This window comes from Nylanderia fulva, unplaced genomic scaffold (assembly GCF_048542155.1).
Source record: "Nylanderia fulva isolate GAGA-0341 unplaced genomic scaffold, ASM4854215v1 Scaffold3, whole genome shotgun sequence".
Taxonomy (NCBI): domain Eukaryota; kingdom Metazoa; phylum Arthropoda; class Insecta; order Hymenoptera; family Formicidae; genus Nylanderia; species Nylanderia fulva.
This window is the reverse complement of record NW_028190368.1, coordinates 7,763,010-7,777,729: the sequence shown is the minus strand read 5'-3', so window position 1 is coordinate 7,777,729 and position 14,720 is coordinate 7,763,010. Positions and strand designations below refer to the sequence as shown.

General features: G+C 29.6%; 2 protein-coding genes across 3 annotated transcripts; one reads left to right on the top strand and one right to left on the bottom strand.

The window, feature by feature from the left end:
* Nucleotides 1-1,694: 1,694 nt before the first annotated feature.
* Nucleotides 1,695-5,318, bottom strand: LOC114942536 (facilitated trehalose transporter Tret1). Its single transcript, XM_029317909.2, has 3 exons — nt 5,215-5,318; nt 4,844-4,925; nt 1,695-3,163 (listed from the first exon to the last, which is right to left on the bottom strand). The coding sequence occupies exons 2-3, from the start codon at nt 4,899-4,901 to the stop codon at nt 1,755-1,757; spliced, it is 1,467 nt and encodes a 488-aa protein (XP_029173742.1). The 5' UTR covers nt 4,902-4,925; nt 5,215-5,318; the 3' UTR covers nt 1,695-1,754.
* Nucleotides 5,319-9,041: 3,723 nt separating this feature from the next.
* On the top strand, nt 9,042-14,366 carry Tsp97E (Tetraspanin 97E). 2 transcript variants are annotated; one of them, XM_029317900.2, is made up of 7 exons: nt 9,044-9,389; nt 9,949-10,116; nt 10,358-10,456; nt 10,532-10,627; nt 10,690-10,827; nt 11,023-11,150; nt 11,387-11,451. In XM_029317900.2, exons 1-6 carry the CDS (start codon nt 9,330-9,332, stop codon nt 11,095-11,097), a joined length of 636 nt encoding a protein of 211 aa, XP_029173733.1. In that variant the 5' UTR covers nt 9,044-9,329; the 3' UTR covers nt 11,098-11,150; nt 11,387-11,451. The 2 variants fall into 2 exon arrangements, with proteins under 2 accessions (XP_029173731.1, XP_029173733.1); XM_029317898.2 differs by lacking the exon at nt 11,023-11,150 and having other exon boundaries at nt 9,042-9,389; nt 11,387-14,366.
* The last annotated feature ends 354 nt before the right edge of the window (nt 14,367-14,720 follow it).

The following is a 14,720-nucleotide window of genomic DNA, read 5'->3' as shown; positions in this document are numbered from 1 at the left end:
ATAATATCATAATTAGAAAATAGAATCTTGTTGCTTCAGAAAGTCTCTCTGTTGTTTGTTTTAGCGAATTTATTTTTGCAGAGATTTTATATAAATCCCATTCACTCAAATGTAAACTTTAATCTGCGGGATATAGGTCGGAATCAAACCCGGATTTATCGATTATCAGACAACCGTTGTACTCACTGAATATCTTATCATGAAAAGTAATCTATTTTGCAGGATTAAAGCAAGACGGATGCTTTTCTGCCTAAATCTATGAGAATTTTTTGCCCGTTTCGAGCTCGCCCACGAAAAGATGAATAAAAAAAATATACGATATTAATTAAAAACTAGCAGTCTTAAGTTTCAGTTTAACCCTGCCTAAAAGGGAAGAAAAGATGGTCATGCAAGATTGCTCTACCATGTTTGGGGGCCTAAGCTAAAACGCACATTGGATCGTATGATGCATCTTGAAGAAACGATTTTACTGAAACGATTCTTCAGAAATCATTGAACAAATTATAAATTCGCATTATTTTCGGCCGAGATTCTTTTGCCGATCGAGACTTTTGCCGATCAAGATAACACAGATGACATATTATTTCATCAATTCAAGATCAATACAACAAATGAATTGTTACTTATACAGTTGTTGAAAGTAAATGTAAGAAAAACATTCAAAGCGAACGCAATTGTGATCTCGGTTCCCGGAAAACATACAGATCTGCTTTGATAGATAAAAATATACATCAATCACAAGAGCAATTGTTATGTTTCCACACAACTGTTGCGTTCGCTAAACACACTCAATTCATGCGTCTTTTGTGTAAATAAAACGATCTTCATACGTCGCTAATGTTAACAAGAAACAATGATATTAAATTTTTATCTGTTATTTTCTGCAATATTTTACGCAGTTTGACACATGTTTTTTAATTGAAATGTTTGAACTAAGATATTTTTGAATTAAAATGTGCATAGGAATAAGAAGCGCCAATTAGTATATTTGAAATTTAAACTTAATTTAAGTTTAAAAGTTAAATGTAATTCAAACAGTGTCATCATTGCGTGCCACACTTTGTCTCTAATCATAATATCATAATATCATATGATATTATATGATTAGAGAAAAAAATCTTGATCGGGAAGTGCTCTTTCGGCGATCTCGTTACTTCGATTCGAAGCGCCTTCTTCAATGGAATATAAGGGCCCTTTTTTAAACATTAAACTCTTACAAACTAATTTTTATCTGAGGTATCTTTCCTCCGAATATAGTTTAGACTTTAATTATAGTTTCATGTAGCTGAGAGTCTCGGAGTTTTACATTGCACAATAAAATGTGGAAAGAAAACTTTCCAAATCAGCAAACTCCAATTAAAATACAAGAAATTTTAAAACCGTTTCAAATAAGTAGAGATTCTCAGTTTCTTTTTTTTCGAACATTTTGTATGAAGGTATCGATTTTTGACAGGGAACACTTTCTAACTTTTGTGAACAATTTGCAAACAATAATGCCCATTTGAATTTTGATAAAAATAATATGCAATTTCGATTAAAGCGATCAAATCCAATTATGTATTCAAATATTGCAATGGAGCTTACCGAATATTGTTGGCAATATTGCTCGTTCGTTTTTATGATCGACCCGGTAAGCATCGGAAGGACGATCGGCCGCCTCGAGATTCCCTGTCGAACGTCCCATAATCCGGAAAACGTATGTTGCTTATTTCTATCGTCCGAAAATGACATACATAAATTTTCATAAACATCCTTCAAGCATTTTCGTCATTCGACTTAGATATCGTACTTATTTCAATGTGCTCGTTGTTCCTTTTCTTATTTTTGGTTCCTATTTTCTTCTTGTTCTTACAATGAAACTCCTCTTGGATCTCCAATAACGACTTGCCTTTGGTCTCGGGTACAAGCAGCGCGATGAAGATTAAGCCGATGAAGCAGGTGCAGGAGAAACAGCCGAAGCTCGTGTACACTCCATAGTAATCGGAAATCACCTGATACAATTTCGACACGCCGAATGCCAGCAACGAGGACACCACATTGGTCGACGAAACAGCGGCGCCCTTGATGTTGGTCGCGAATAATTCGCCCAGCATCATATATGGCAGCGGGTTCAGGCCCAGAGCGATGATCAGCTCGTAAAATATCACGCAAAAGTGAAGCGTCCAACCAGATCCAACCAAATTGGTTTCGTTTCTGAACTTGACGTAGTAAAAGACGCCAGTGCCGGCCAGCGCGATTCCAGCTAGAAAAGTGGTACTTAGAAGCAACGGCCGTCTGCCGAGCTTGTCAACCAGAAATGCCGCTGCGACCCCGGCGATCAGTTGAAGTACGCTAAGTAAGATGACCGAGGTACTGGCGGACAGAGCCCCGTCGCCTTCCTCGAGAATTTCTTGAGTGTAGGATTCGATTGCGGCGATGCCGCTGCACTGGAGAATCACTTGCAGCCCGAAACTGATGATGATGGCGCGCCGGTTGCCGCGTGTCTCGAACAGATCCCCGAAGTGGCCGCGATTTGTGAGATCGCAGAGGACCATGTTTTGCATCTCTTGCAGATCTTCGTTCAGCTGACCCTTGGAAATGCCGCGATTCAGACGTTTCAGATTTATTATCGCGTTGTCTTGGCGATTTCTCATCAGCAGGAAGTACGGCGATTCGGGCATCCAGGGAAAGCTAAGGAAGAATATCAGTGGCAGCAGCAGGCAGATGTAAGCGAGATTGTAGAAGGTTACGAAAGGACCCGCTGCATGAGCGTAAAATTCCCCGAAGGTCACCATCAGCTTGATGAGAGAACCGAGACCGCCTCTGATGTCCTTGTCGGCTATTTCGCCGATGTACATCGGACAGACGACATATACTATGCCCTGGCCGATACCGCTGATAAATCGAGCCGCGTAGAAGACGTAGGGATTCTTTGCTATGATTATCATAATAAATCCGAAAAACAGAGGTACACTACCTATCAGTAAACTCCTCTTCCGACCCAGCCAATCGACAATAAAAGCTGCTAAAATGCATCCTGGTATGGTACCCAAAAGGTAGAATGAGGCGATCCATGAGGCATCGTCAGACGTTATCCGGACATGAGAAGAGTTTGATTTTAATAATGGTAAGGATGGTGATGTCCAGCCTATGTGAGATCCGGCAGTGGCTAACGATAAGGTAGCTGTAATCAAATCAGATGGAATGTGAATGATTGATACTATTTTTATGTCGCTTTATTTAATTTTTCTATATGTAAATTTGACTTGAGAAAAAAAGATTCTGAATCAATCAAAGAAACTAATGTTTTTTTTAATGTGAAGTAAGCAATCCATAGATAGAATATTTTTATTTTTCATATAAAATATAAGTTTTAGGAATAATTATAATATTATGTAGAACACATAATTATTATATTATGTAGAATATTTTTCTATATAAGAACAATCAACGTTTAGGATACGAGTTTTAATTTGACTTAATGCATGTTTAAAATCTTGTGTAAAATCTTGTATCAAAGTGTGTCCTCATATCGGATTTTATCTTCTTTTCATATTCCTAAGTAATCATGTAATGATTACTATGATTTCAATATAATTATCACGTTGATAACACTATCTATAACTAATATCAAAAACGAAATTCTCTTGATAATCTCTAAGTATGTTTAAATTTAATATTTATTTAAGACGTAAATTATATAATAGAGAGCTTTTAAAATTTGTGAGGAGACAGTTACTCGTGAAAAAATAAATTGAAAACACATAGAATATTTTTTTAATGAAAACTTCGTTTTCGAGAAAAATAATTTTGAAAATTGAAAAATTAATGTAATACATATTTATTATTTTAAATTATATCATAAAATTACAATTTTTTAAATTTATATGACAAAATATAATGTTATCAACGAATTTATTTTAATAATGATCAAAATATACAAAAAGATACAACACTTTATCGATAAAGTAAAAATGATTTTATTTTTCAAATAATTTATTTACTTTAACAGTTTAAAATCTTTTAGATTACTAAAAATAATAATTTTATTAATTTATTATAATAATCGATGTTGAAATAGATTTAATGAAACAGATTTAATATATGACAAAGATTGTTATAGATTATTCAAGTTTAAGAAAGCATAAATATATGTTATTAATTTTCTAATTCTTGAAATCAGTTTTCTCGAGGACATTAAACAAAAAAAAAATTATTCTACGTTTTCAATTTATTTTTGCATACGAAATTATTACTTTCTCGATTGTATGACAACATCAGACGCATTCTATAAAATAATATTTACAACAATATTTTAAAATGATATAAAACTATGAAGTTACCAGATGATAATTAAAAAATGGTAATAATTCAATCGACCAACTCTGGCAAATAAGTAAATTTATTGAATTTTCACGTTTCGGCCGTAGGCTTCAGCCCTTATCAATTGCTATGTTCTTAAATCAAAGTAAATCACAACTTTTTTTAAAAAACAAAAATTCGATCTTAGAATATGACATATAATAACATGATAGTATAAAACGAAATAACTATGTTATTTTATCAACATATAGTATCAATTTTATTAATTTATTATAATAATCGATGTTGAAATAGATTTAATGAAACAGATTTAATATATGACATACCAAAGATTGTTATAAATTATTCAAGTTTAAGAAAGCATAAATATATGTTATTAATTTTCTAATCTAGCCGAAATTCAATAAATTTACCTATTTGCCAGAATTGGTTGATTGAATTATTACCATTTTTTAATATTTTAAAATCTTATACAATTATATCAGTACATTTTGATATTAGTTATACTAATTTTTAAAGTTAAAAATAGTTTTTTATTTACCTGTAATTGCTGCTAAATATTGCGACCAGCGAGGGCAGCAGGTATTCAATTGCTCCATCTTTTATTTCTTCTTATTACAGGACTAAAACAAGAATCAGTTTATTATCCAAAAAGCTTAAATGTGATTATGTTATAATAAAAAATTGGAAATATGGAACACATTAGATGTAAATTGCTTTTAATCAAAAAATTAATTCTATATAGATTAAAATTAAATAAAAATCCATAACATCAATTTTTTATATTAGCAACATACACACGTTATTCATTAAATATAATACTACATTTAGAATAAAGCAAAATTAAAAATTGAATTTATTTTTGCTTTATATAAAAAAGTTTATTAATTTGTAATTCGATCTTGTACTTACAGGAATAACGATGAAATGCAGGAAATGCTACCAGCCAAGAATGTCCACCGAGTTTGACAACCCGAATTTTAATGGCCCTCCATTTCAGATGGAATGAAGCGTATTTATGACGCTGTAGATTTTATATGTTACTTTATCAGCGCTTTCGTTATCAGCGATTCATGCCGAATCCATCGTTATCCCCACTTTTATGAGAGAATATTTACCTGTCACTACTGTTAATAATTCTACAGAAAGGATGGGGGGCTAGAATAAATATCGTGTTATTTCTTAGGTATGCCACTTGCAAGCACTATTACGTTTTTGATTGTTTGAGAGAGAGGAAACGTAAATCTAATTAACAAAAACATATTAAACCTAATAAAGGCAATTTTGAATAAGGCAACGCACGTATCTTGAAAACCACGCACACAGTAACACAAAAACATATTATTTATACACACACATATATAAAAATATTATTTAACCATAATATAATAAATAATATCTCCACAATATACTTATATCTCCACAAATATTCTCTTTTATAATGTGAAGAACACTAAACAAAGGCCATACATAAAAAGAGAACGAATTAGAAAATTCTTATCCTTAGTAAACCATGGATAAACCACATTTTGTTGAAACAAAATCACGCGTAATATGGGATATACTATATGCTTATAAATCTTTCGACCATCCATCATCTAGTAAAAATGTAGTCAATTTAAAGAAATCATGATAAGTCAGACGCCCAAATAACGAAGTTAATTACAATCAACATTAGTCCAATGGTAAAATTATATGAAGGACTATCGACAGACCTGCCCTCGGGAGTAGAGATCCTACCGATCCACTTATGAGGTTCTCTTTTATTCTGCTCTCGACCAAAATGTATAAAGAGAAATTTTAACAAGCTTTCTATATTTAATAGATATATAATGATTTTTTAATGATATTTATTATTGACGTCCCTTATAGAAATTTATCACTAATAACGTCAATTTATCACTTATTTCGAGTATTTAATCACTTATTTCGAGTACTTAAATTATTGTATATTAGTATTTCAAGTACTCAAAATAAGTGATTAATTGGCGTTACTAGTGATAAATTTCTACAAGGGATTTAATTATTATTTAAATTAATTTAAATTAATATTTGTTATTATATTTGAGAAGATAAAAAATACATTGAAGTATTTCGTATAAATTGCGTTAATAGGTGTAGATGAAAATTTATAGAACCTGTAAATTGGATTATCACACAGATTATCACATTTTGTTTCCTGCTGCATAATGTAATAGGATTAATATCTTATGCTAATTAAAGAGAAAACCCTATATAGTTATTCATAAACAATGCCTTTTCATTACAAGTTTCTGATTAACAATAACAAACATGCAACAACATTACGTGTCTTGGTATTAGTAATTAATCATTTTAGTATTGCAATTGTGCGATATATAACAGCCTCTCTAGGGACTGTTGTCGATAATGGATGACAACAGTAGACAACAATAGTAATACATAGACTCTCAATTATTATCTTTTTATATACAATACATAAATTGTTGTTTGCATGTTATTTATATAAATAGAGAAGTTTCTCTCGACAACGATTTATGTATTATAAATTATAAATCGCTATAGGCATCTTGCCTAGATTAGATTAAATTTATAAAGATCGTCAAAGCGTCAGATTGTTATTTTTATATTTTATTTATTTTCCCCTTTTTGATAGTTTTTTATTTTCCGCAAATAAATTATTGCGCAAGCATAATAAACTCATGTATTGTTATTATAGAGTTATTATATAAATAAAAATCTCTCTTTACGCGGTTATTATCATTACTTGTTAAATATATATGTATTGCAAAAGAAGTATGTAAAATTTACATGGATAAAAGTGTAATTCTGTTTTTTTTTGTTCAATGTTAAAGGATTTATAATATAAAACGCATATAAAACATAATAACACTTTTAAATGAACTGTTAACGATATATTTTTATAATAATTGGCGTTTGTGAACTTTTTTTGAATTTTTGCTTCCAACTTAAGATTCACGACAATTGTTATCGCCTCGTTTCGAAACCTTGATAACTTATCGTAAACATACGTGTTATATATCCAATACACATTTGTTGAATCATTGTTTATGATTACGTTTTTTATTACATTTATGTTATTTGTATAAATAAAAAATTAATAAGTCTCTCGACAACACAATTTGTGTATTACAAATTATAATGGAAATTCTGATGAGTATCTTGCATTAAATATATACGAAATAGTATATATTGTTAAAGTATATAATTATTTTTATATTTTCATCATTAATGTTATTATTAATGAAAATTGTTTTTCTTAAAGAACCATATAATCACTTGATACAAGTAAATTATAATGATATAGATAAAGCATATAGTGTTAACTATATAAATAGTTGGCAGTATTTCATAATAATTAATGTTTGTAAACTTTCTGTTACAGAATCTTTTCTTTTAGCCAACTTTAAACAACAATATGTGTAATTCTTATCGTAAAATCTTATGATCACTTATCGCAAATGTGTACACATTTTCCACATTTTGCAAACGTGGCGTATCAAATTTTTATAAAAACGTGCGTGCACTTGTTATCGGTTATAATTAGACTGCAAAAAATGCATTGCGCGTTTTGCATTTTTGCAATTAATTGTCAAACATTAAAATTTGATAATTATTTAAAAAATTTTTATCTTATAAAATAATGTCTTATATAAAGTCAGAGAATAGATTCACACAGATTGAATAATGAAAAAAAATGATAGAAATATGAAACTAAAATAATAGAATAATTATGATTTTATATACATTTATATTCAAATTTTTATATAATTTATATTTTATTTTGTGATAATTTATGCTGCAAATATGCATGATCCTTATATAATTTATATTGGTTAATATTCGCGATTATTTAAAAAAGAAGTTAATTATAAATAAATTAAAAAATCATTACGCGTATCAACAATTAATTAATAATCTAATTTGAATTTAATTTGAAATTTATATCTATTTAAAAGAAAATAACATTAAATATTACACACACACATATTCATAAGTGCTCTAATGTCATTTTTTATTTTAATAAAATAAATTAAGTTAGACTTTTCATATAAAATGTAAAAAATGCAAATATAAAAAATCCGGCTGCATGGCTGGAAACTGCATTTCAATATAGAAAATGTTTGCACGTTATCTGCGTTTACGTCGTTAATGTTTAATCCAGTTAAGTTTTGATGTGACACATTTATGACATATACGTTTGTTACTGGTGAAACTTTATGAGAAATAAATGCGAATATTTCATCGGAGAGATAGTATCCTCTTCGGTGAGATACAAAACGAGGCAAAAGATATTTTTCCCACTTTCTCCATTACATTTCTCTTTTACAGAAGATTCAATGATAAAATAAATACATTGATAAGATTAATAAAACTATTAATAAAACTGCGCCTATAATGATTTGAAGGCCGAAAAAAAAGAAATTTAATCCCATTTATTGTTCTTCTGAAAAAATCAAAAATTGAAATATTCCAGATATATAATAATTTAAATTTATTTGTTATTATCGCACATAACGTAAGCGTTCTTCCATTAATTAACACCAATATATGATAAAAGGCTTAATACTAGCACAAAATTACAATTTTTACTGACAATTTTACTATCACGAAAAGATGCAAGACGCACCACTTTGCGCGTGTCTTTTGAACACAAGTCGAGAAAAAATCGATTTATATCTCTTTAGTTGCTAACTTCAGCGAGTACGCTACGCGCACTTACATTGACGTTTGTGTTTCGCGCGTGATAGTCGCAAATCTATCGAGCGCATCGATCGTCGCCATCGCGCTGGTTCGGGCAGTCGCGAGTTGTCTGCCATCGCGGGGACTTCGGCTAGACTGGTATTCGTGAAGTGCGGATCTGTGAATTCACATAATCGTATAGCGTAATTGATTCTCGCGTGCGAAGCTCGACGAGAAGCCCCGAGAGAGTCCCGTGCGTTGACAGAATCGGCCGCGACGCGAGTCGACCGCGGCTGCAGAGATTCGACGAGGACGACGACAGCGAAGGACGGGCGCAGCCGAAGATGTGCGGCGGCTTTACGTGCTCCAAAAATGCGCTAACAGCACTCAACATTCTCTACATCGTGAGTAGACGCGTCCCTTCACTTTTAAGCACTTTTATACGTCTCCTCCTCGTCCGTTCTACTCCTCGCTTCTCATTTTGACATTTAAGTACAGGAAGATAGGATTTGCGCGTTGCATAATTCATCGACTAATTTTGTGTACATATTGATCGATTAGAGCGATGTTCCCTAAGTCTATTCCTGTAGATTACGAATTTTAACTCATACATGTTTGGAAAATCGATTTATTATATTAATATTTCTGTTGACGTTTCTTCCTGTCATTGACCATAAGATAATTGGGTTAAGAATTATTAGTACTATATTGTTGCAATATTCGAACTATGGATTTCTTTTATCAAATACGTCACTGTTACATTGATAAGTGGATGAGAATGAGTAATTATTTTCAATTATGATTATGATAATATGCAGCTGAAAATTAGTATTTAAATTATGCACAAGTCTAATGTATCAGCTTAAAATTCTTTAACATTTATCCCAGTGGATCATTTTTGTATCAGTTATGTTTTAGAATCAATACTAGAAATTTTATTAATGATTATTTTTCCTTTTACAGGTTGTTGCCTTTATATTAATAGGAGTTGCTGTATATGGAAGGGCATCCGCCTTAGTAACAAACCTTCCTATTATTGGCGGCATTTTAGCATGCGGAGTGATCCTGTTTCTCATTTCTATATTGGGCCTGATTGGTGCTGTTAAACACCATCAGGTTCTATTGTTCTTTGTATCCTTACCAACTTGAAAGAATATTTATTTAACATAATAGATAAAATATTTTAAAACTTTTTAGTTACGCCTACATATATACGTATATATATATATATATATTATGATCAATACATCTAATATATATTGTATAATTCTTTACCAAATCATACACAATATTAAATAATCATAATATTATATTCTCTTCTCTCTTTCACTCAAAAGAAATGAATGTACAATTCCTTAATTGCAATTTACAGTACATGCTTATATTATTTCTTTTATTCCTGATTCAATTCAGCATTGCCTGCGCTTGCCTTGCTGTTAATACTAAACAGCAAGAACAACTTGCCGAACAGGTAATTTTTAATTTTTAATTTAAAAGTATTTCACTCAATTATTCTAAAAATAAATAATTTAATAATTATTTCTAGGGTTGGACACATGTTGAATCTGATTTAAAGAAAAAAGTTCAAACCACGTTTAATTGTTGCGGATTTAACAGTACTCTTGAAGATCCAGCTTGTGAGGTAAATACTTTGAAATAAAAATGATATTTATTTAATACTCTAAACATTGTAATCTTTTACAGAAGGTTTGCTGCCAATCGATTGATACTAGTTTAATGCCTTGTCCACCTTGTCCAACATGTATGCACAAACTGCAATCTACTATTGATTATGCATTCAAATTGTGTGGCAGCATAGGATTATTCTTTAGCTTTACGGAGGTAAGATTCCACAAAAATGTCACATTTTTTATATATATTGCATCATTATGTAGAACACAATATACATAGTGTGTTACATAGAATATCAGTTAAGCAATGTTTGTTGTTTACTTAATTATAAGTGCTTCAGTTACTGCTTACAATGAAAGTTGTCATTTTACTAATGTAAAATAACACGTGTACCCCCAATTACAGTTTGTTGGTGTATGGTTGACCGTGAGATACAGGAACCAGAAAGATCCACGAGCTAATCCTAGTGCTTTCCTCTAGTCTAACACCATCGCCATGTCCTCTGTCACTTCATATGATCCTCCTAACAGATGGTGGGTGGTTTCATAATGTTGGTTGTGGTTTTTTGATTTTTCTTTAGCATTATAGTTTTACAAATTTAGATATTCATATGCTAATGTTCATTCTAAAAAATCTGTAAATTACTGTAAATTACATGTAATATACATATAATATGCAGAGAAATAGGGGATTTTGATAAATATTATATATTTTTTATTGTAACTTTAAGCAGGTTTTCTGTAGACTTTATGAACTTATATATTTTCAGGTGATTGCAGCTTTCTTGGCGAGACGTTATCGTAATCAATTTGATCCACAAGAAAAAGCTGCAAGAGCTGTTTTTCCGCGACATAATTATTTATATTGATTCGATGATACATTTGAAAAAAATTAATAACTTTTTTAATTTTTCTTTTTATTAATATTATTTTACAATACTTTCGAGTATAAAGAGGACCCGTATATAGAGTTAATTTCGTTCTCAATTGCTCGCTTATATATTGTGCAATTATATTTTTCAAGAGCTAAAATATTTAAATTTTATCTTTTTAATACTGAGATGATTACACATGTATAATGCTCAACAGAAATAATAGCAGATTTTTCAATTGGGCAATCATAGATTTTAGAATGAGTTAGACAAATAATAACAGAAATGTGTGCTCTAGTCATATACTTAGAACACTCATAACAAGCCTCAATGCGCCTTGTAGTCTAGAGACCGAAAACATTATGTAAGTATATTTCTATTAAATTTCGTTATATTTTGTTTTTAACAACTCTTTGATAAAATGGAAGTCGGTGAAAATCTAACATACTGTCGTAATTATGCTGTCTAGTTCAAAACAATTCGGATACATCATAATATTTAAAATTATCCTAAAAATATAGGGATTGAGATAAGAGTGCTATAAGGAAAAATACAAATTAATTTTTTTTTATATTTTTTTATGGAAGAATGTAGTTAAAATCATGGTAACAACAGAGATGATATAACATCCATGATCGTATCAATTATATTTTTCTCCTATACATAACATCATATTACATATATACATAATTATTCGATGATATCTAGAAATTTATATCTTCCGAGTAAAAGCAAATTCTGTCATCCTCTTTGAGCACACTTTTAGATAATTTTATAATATTTTTATGTCTAAAGAGATTATTTTTTCTATTTTAAATTTTCGATAGTATATTATGTGCGAACCTTCTGTTACATTGAAAAGTTTAATCAAAATAATCAGAAAAAATTGTAATTATAGTTTTATAAACTTATATAATCTAATTTGGGTGAAACTTGACTTATCTTTGGCAGACATTCCAAATCTTTAGAAGTCTAATTTCTTGTTTTTTATTGTATATGCTTTTATACATATATTTGTACATATGGATATTGTCGAAAATATATAAAATCATTTGAAATGTATACGTATTAACAAATCATTGCTTAGTAAAATATCATCAGTGATAAGATTTGTCACATATTTCAAGTTTCATCCACCATAAATATTCAATACGAATGCTTTGCTTGAGATGCTGTTCTAATTGTGCATTTTAATGAAACTTATGCATAATAAGCTGAATATATAAGATGTTCTAAATAGCCTGGTGGGAAATTATTGACAAACTTTATAATAATCTAACTTTCTTGCATAATGCAGAATTATTTATCCAAAGCTTATGCTTTTGCGGTAACGAAATATATTTAAAATCAGATAAAATTTTTTTTTTATATTTAATATATTTAAATCATGTCGAATGGACTTATGCGATCGCATAGATTTAATAATAATCGAAAGCGTAACTATATTTGAAGAAAGACAATATTTATTATGAACATTTTTTTTTAATAATATCCTTCCAGGCTTTTTCGGACAATTTGCATAATAAAATCGTAATCTCTCTTTACGAGGAAGGTGAATTCAATATGCATGAAAATATAATATATATGTTTACATCGTGCCCATTCTAGATATTAGAAAATATAACATATTTTCTATCCATTTCCATTACGAGATGAAATGGAATGAATCTCGCTCTAGTTTTTGTTTTTATGAATTTCTTTATCCGAGAGACTATGAAAAGAACAATCGTCGCTGTTCAATAGCGAATTTAATTTGTTGCTATATATGTTATTACGTTTATTCAAAATTTTAAGAATATAAACTTTATTAATGTATTTAAATATAAAGAGATTAAATTTCATGGAATTCGTTATTGAACAATAAAAATATAATTTGATGCGTTGAGCACGTTTGAAAATTCTTTTAACATTTATAAAGTATTGTTTCGATGAATTTTTTTTTAATATGTTTTTTTTCATGAATGTTTGCGCAAATTTTTAGAATGTCAGATATGTTTTACGAATTGTAGAAAATAATTGTGGATATATCTTCCGACGAGCAAAAATAAAATCTCGCGAACATTCCAATTTTTACGCACCTCTGCCCGGCTTCGATAGAAACGTGCATATATATTTTATATATATATATGTACGGAATAGGGCTCGTGTTGTACACGCGAGATATGTACGGTAGCGTAATTCCTATATACATATTTTTACGTATAAATATCATAATCACATTATACGTATATAATATATTCGTAATTAGCTTTAAACGATTAAGGAGAAACACGTATATAATTCTAAGAATATAATCAAGAGGAATTCGATAAAAGTCGTATATGAGAATGATTCGCATTTCTGTGTAACAGAAATGATATAGAAATGTTTAGAGACTTCATTATATTATCCATGTATAATGCATTTTTTGCAAATCAAAATCTGATACGTGTGGAAGGATTTAGATATCGACAATCTTAAAGTTGTAATGGAAATTATATATGTATGTACGTGTTGAAAAAATCAATGAAAAATCATATTCGAATTATACTCGATTTATCTCCTTATATAAAAAAAGTCTTGATATATGTATCCTTTTAGAGATTCATACGTGGAAATATCGTAAACACGTGCGCTCTACTCAGAATTTAAAATAAATTTTGAGTACTCACATAGTTTTCGAAATTTCATACAAATATGGAAGACAGTTTGAAATGTTAAGCGCATATAAAGTTAAAAAAATTGATTATAATAAAAAAAGAAAAAATATATATACTCTATTGCACTTACAAAACAAAATATCAAACGGATTAAATAAAATTGAGTCAATTGTTATAGAAGTTTCCACGTATAATGATTGTGATAAATAAATAAATAAATAAATTATATCAATCTCTCAGATGTATTTATGTTTATTCAATATATGTTACATGAAAATATCTTTCTCTTAATTGATACACAATTTTTTAAATTTGATCAAAGAATTACGAAATTAAATATGCATATATAATATATGTTTTAATTTTTGCAATAAAAATCATTTATATTTGACATAAAAAAATATAATAAATTAATTTGATTTATAATTTAATATCAAAATATACATATATATAATTATACAATCTAAATTATATAAATATAAATATAATTTGATATATAAATATAAAATATAAAAACCAGAGTTCGTTCACCTGGTTGCGTCTGCGATTATTTACGCGGGTGAACGACCATCGATCTCGAGTCAAATATCCAT

Bases quoted from the DNA above. Each gene is read 5' to 3' on its own strand.
- LOC114942536 (XM_029317909.2), bottom strand. From the start codon at position 4,901: ATGGAGCAATTGAATACCTGCTGCCCTCGCTGGTCGCAATATTTAGCA. The intron at 3,164-4,843 runs GTAAATAAAAAA...ATTTGATTACAG, and splicing joins ATATTTAGCAGCAATTACAG to CTACCTTATCGTTAGCCACT.
- Tsp97E (XM_029317898.2), top strand. From the start codon at position 9,330: ATGTGCGGCGGCTTTACGTGCTCCAAAAATGCGCTAACAGCACTCAAC. The intron at 10,457-10,531 runs GTAATTTTTAAT...AATTATTTCTAG, and splicing joins AAGAACAACTTGCCGAACAG to GGTTGGACACATGTTGAATC. The intron at 10,828-11,386 runs GTAAGATTCCAC...ATATATTTTCAG, and splicing joins TATTCTTTAGCTTTACGGAG to GTGATTGCAGCTTTCTTGGC.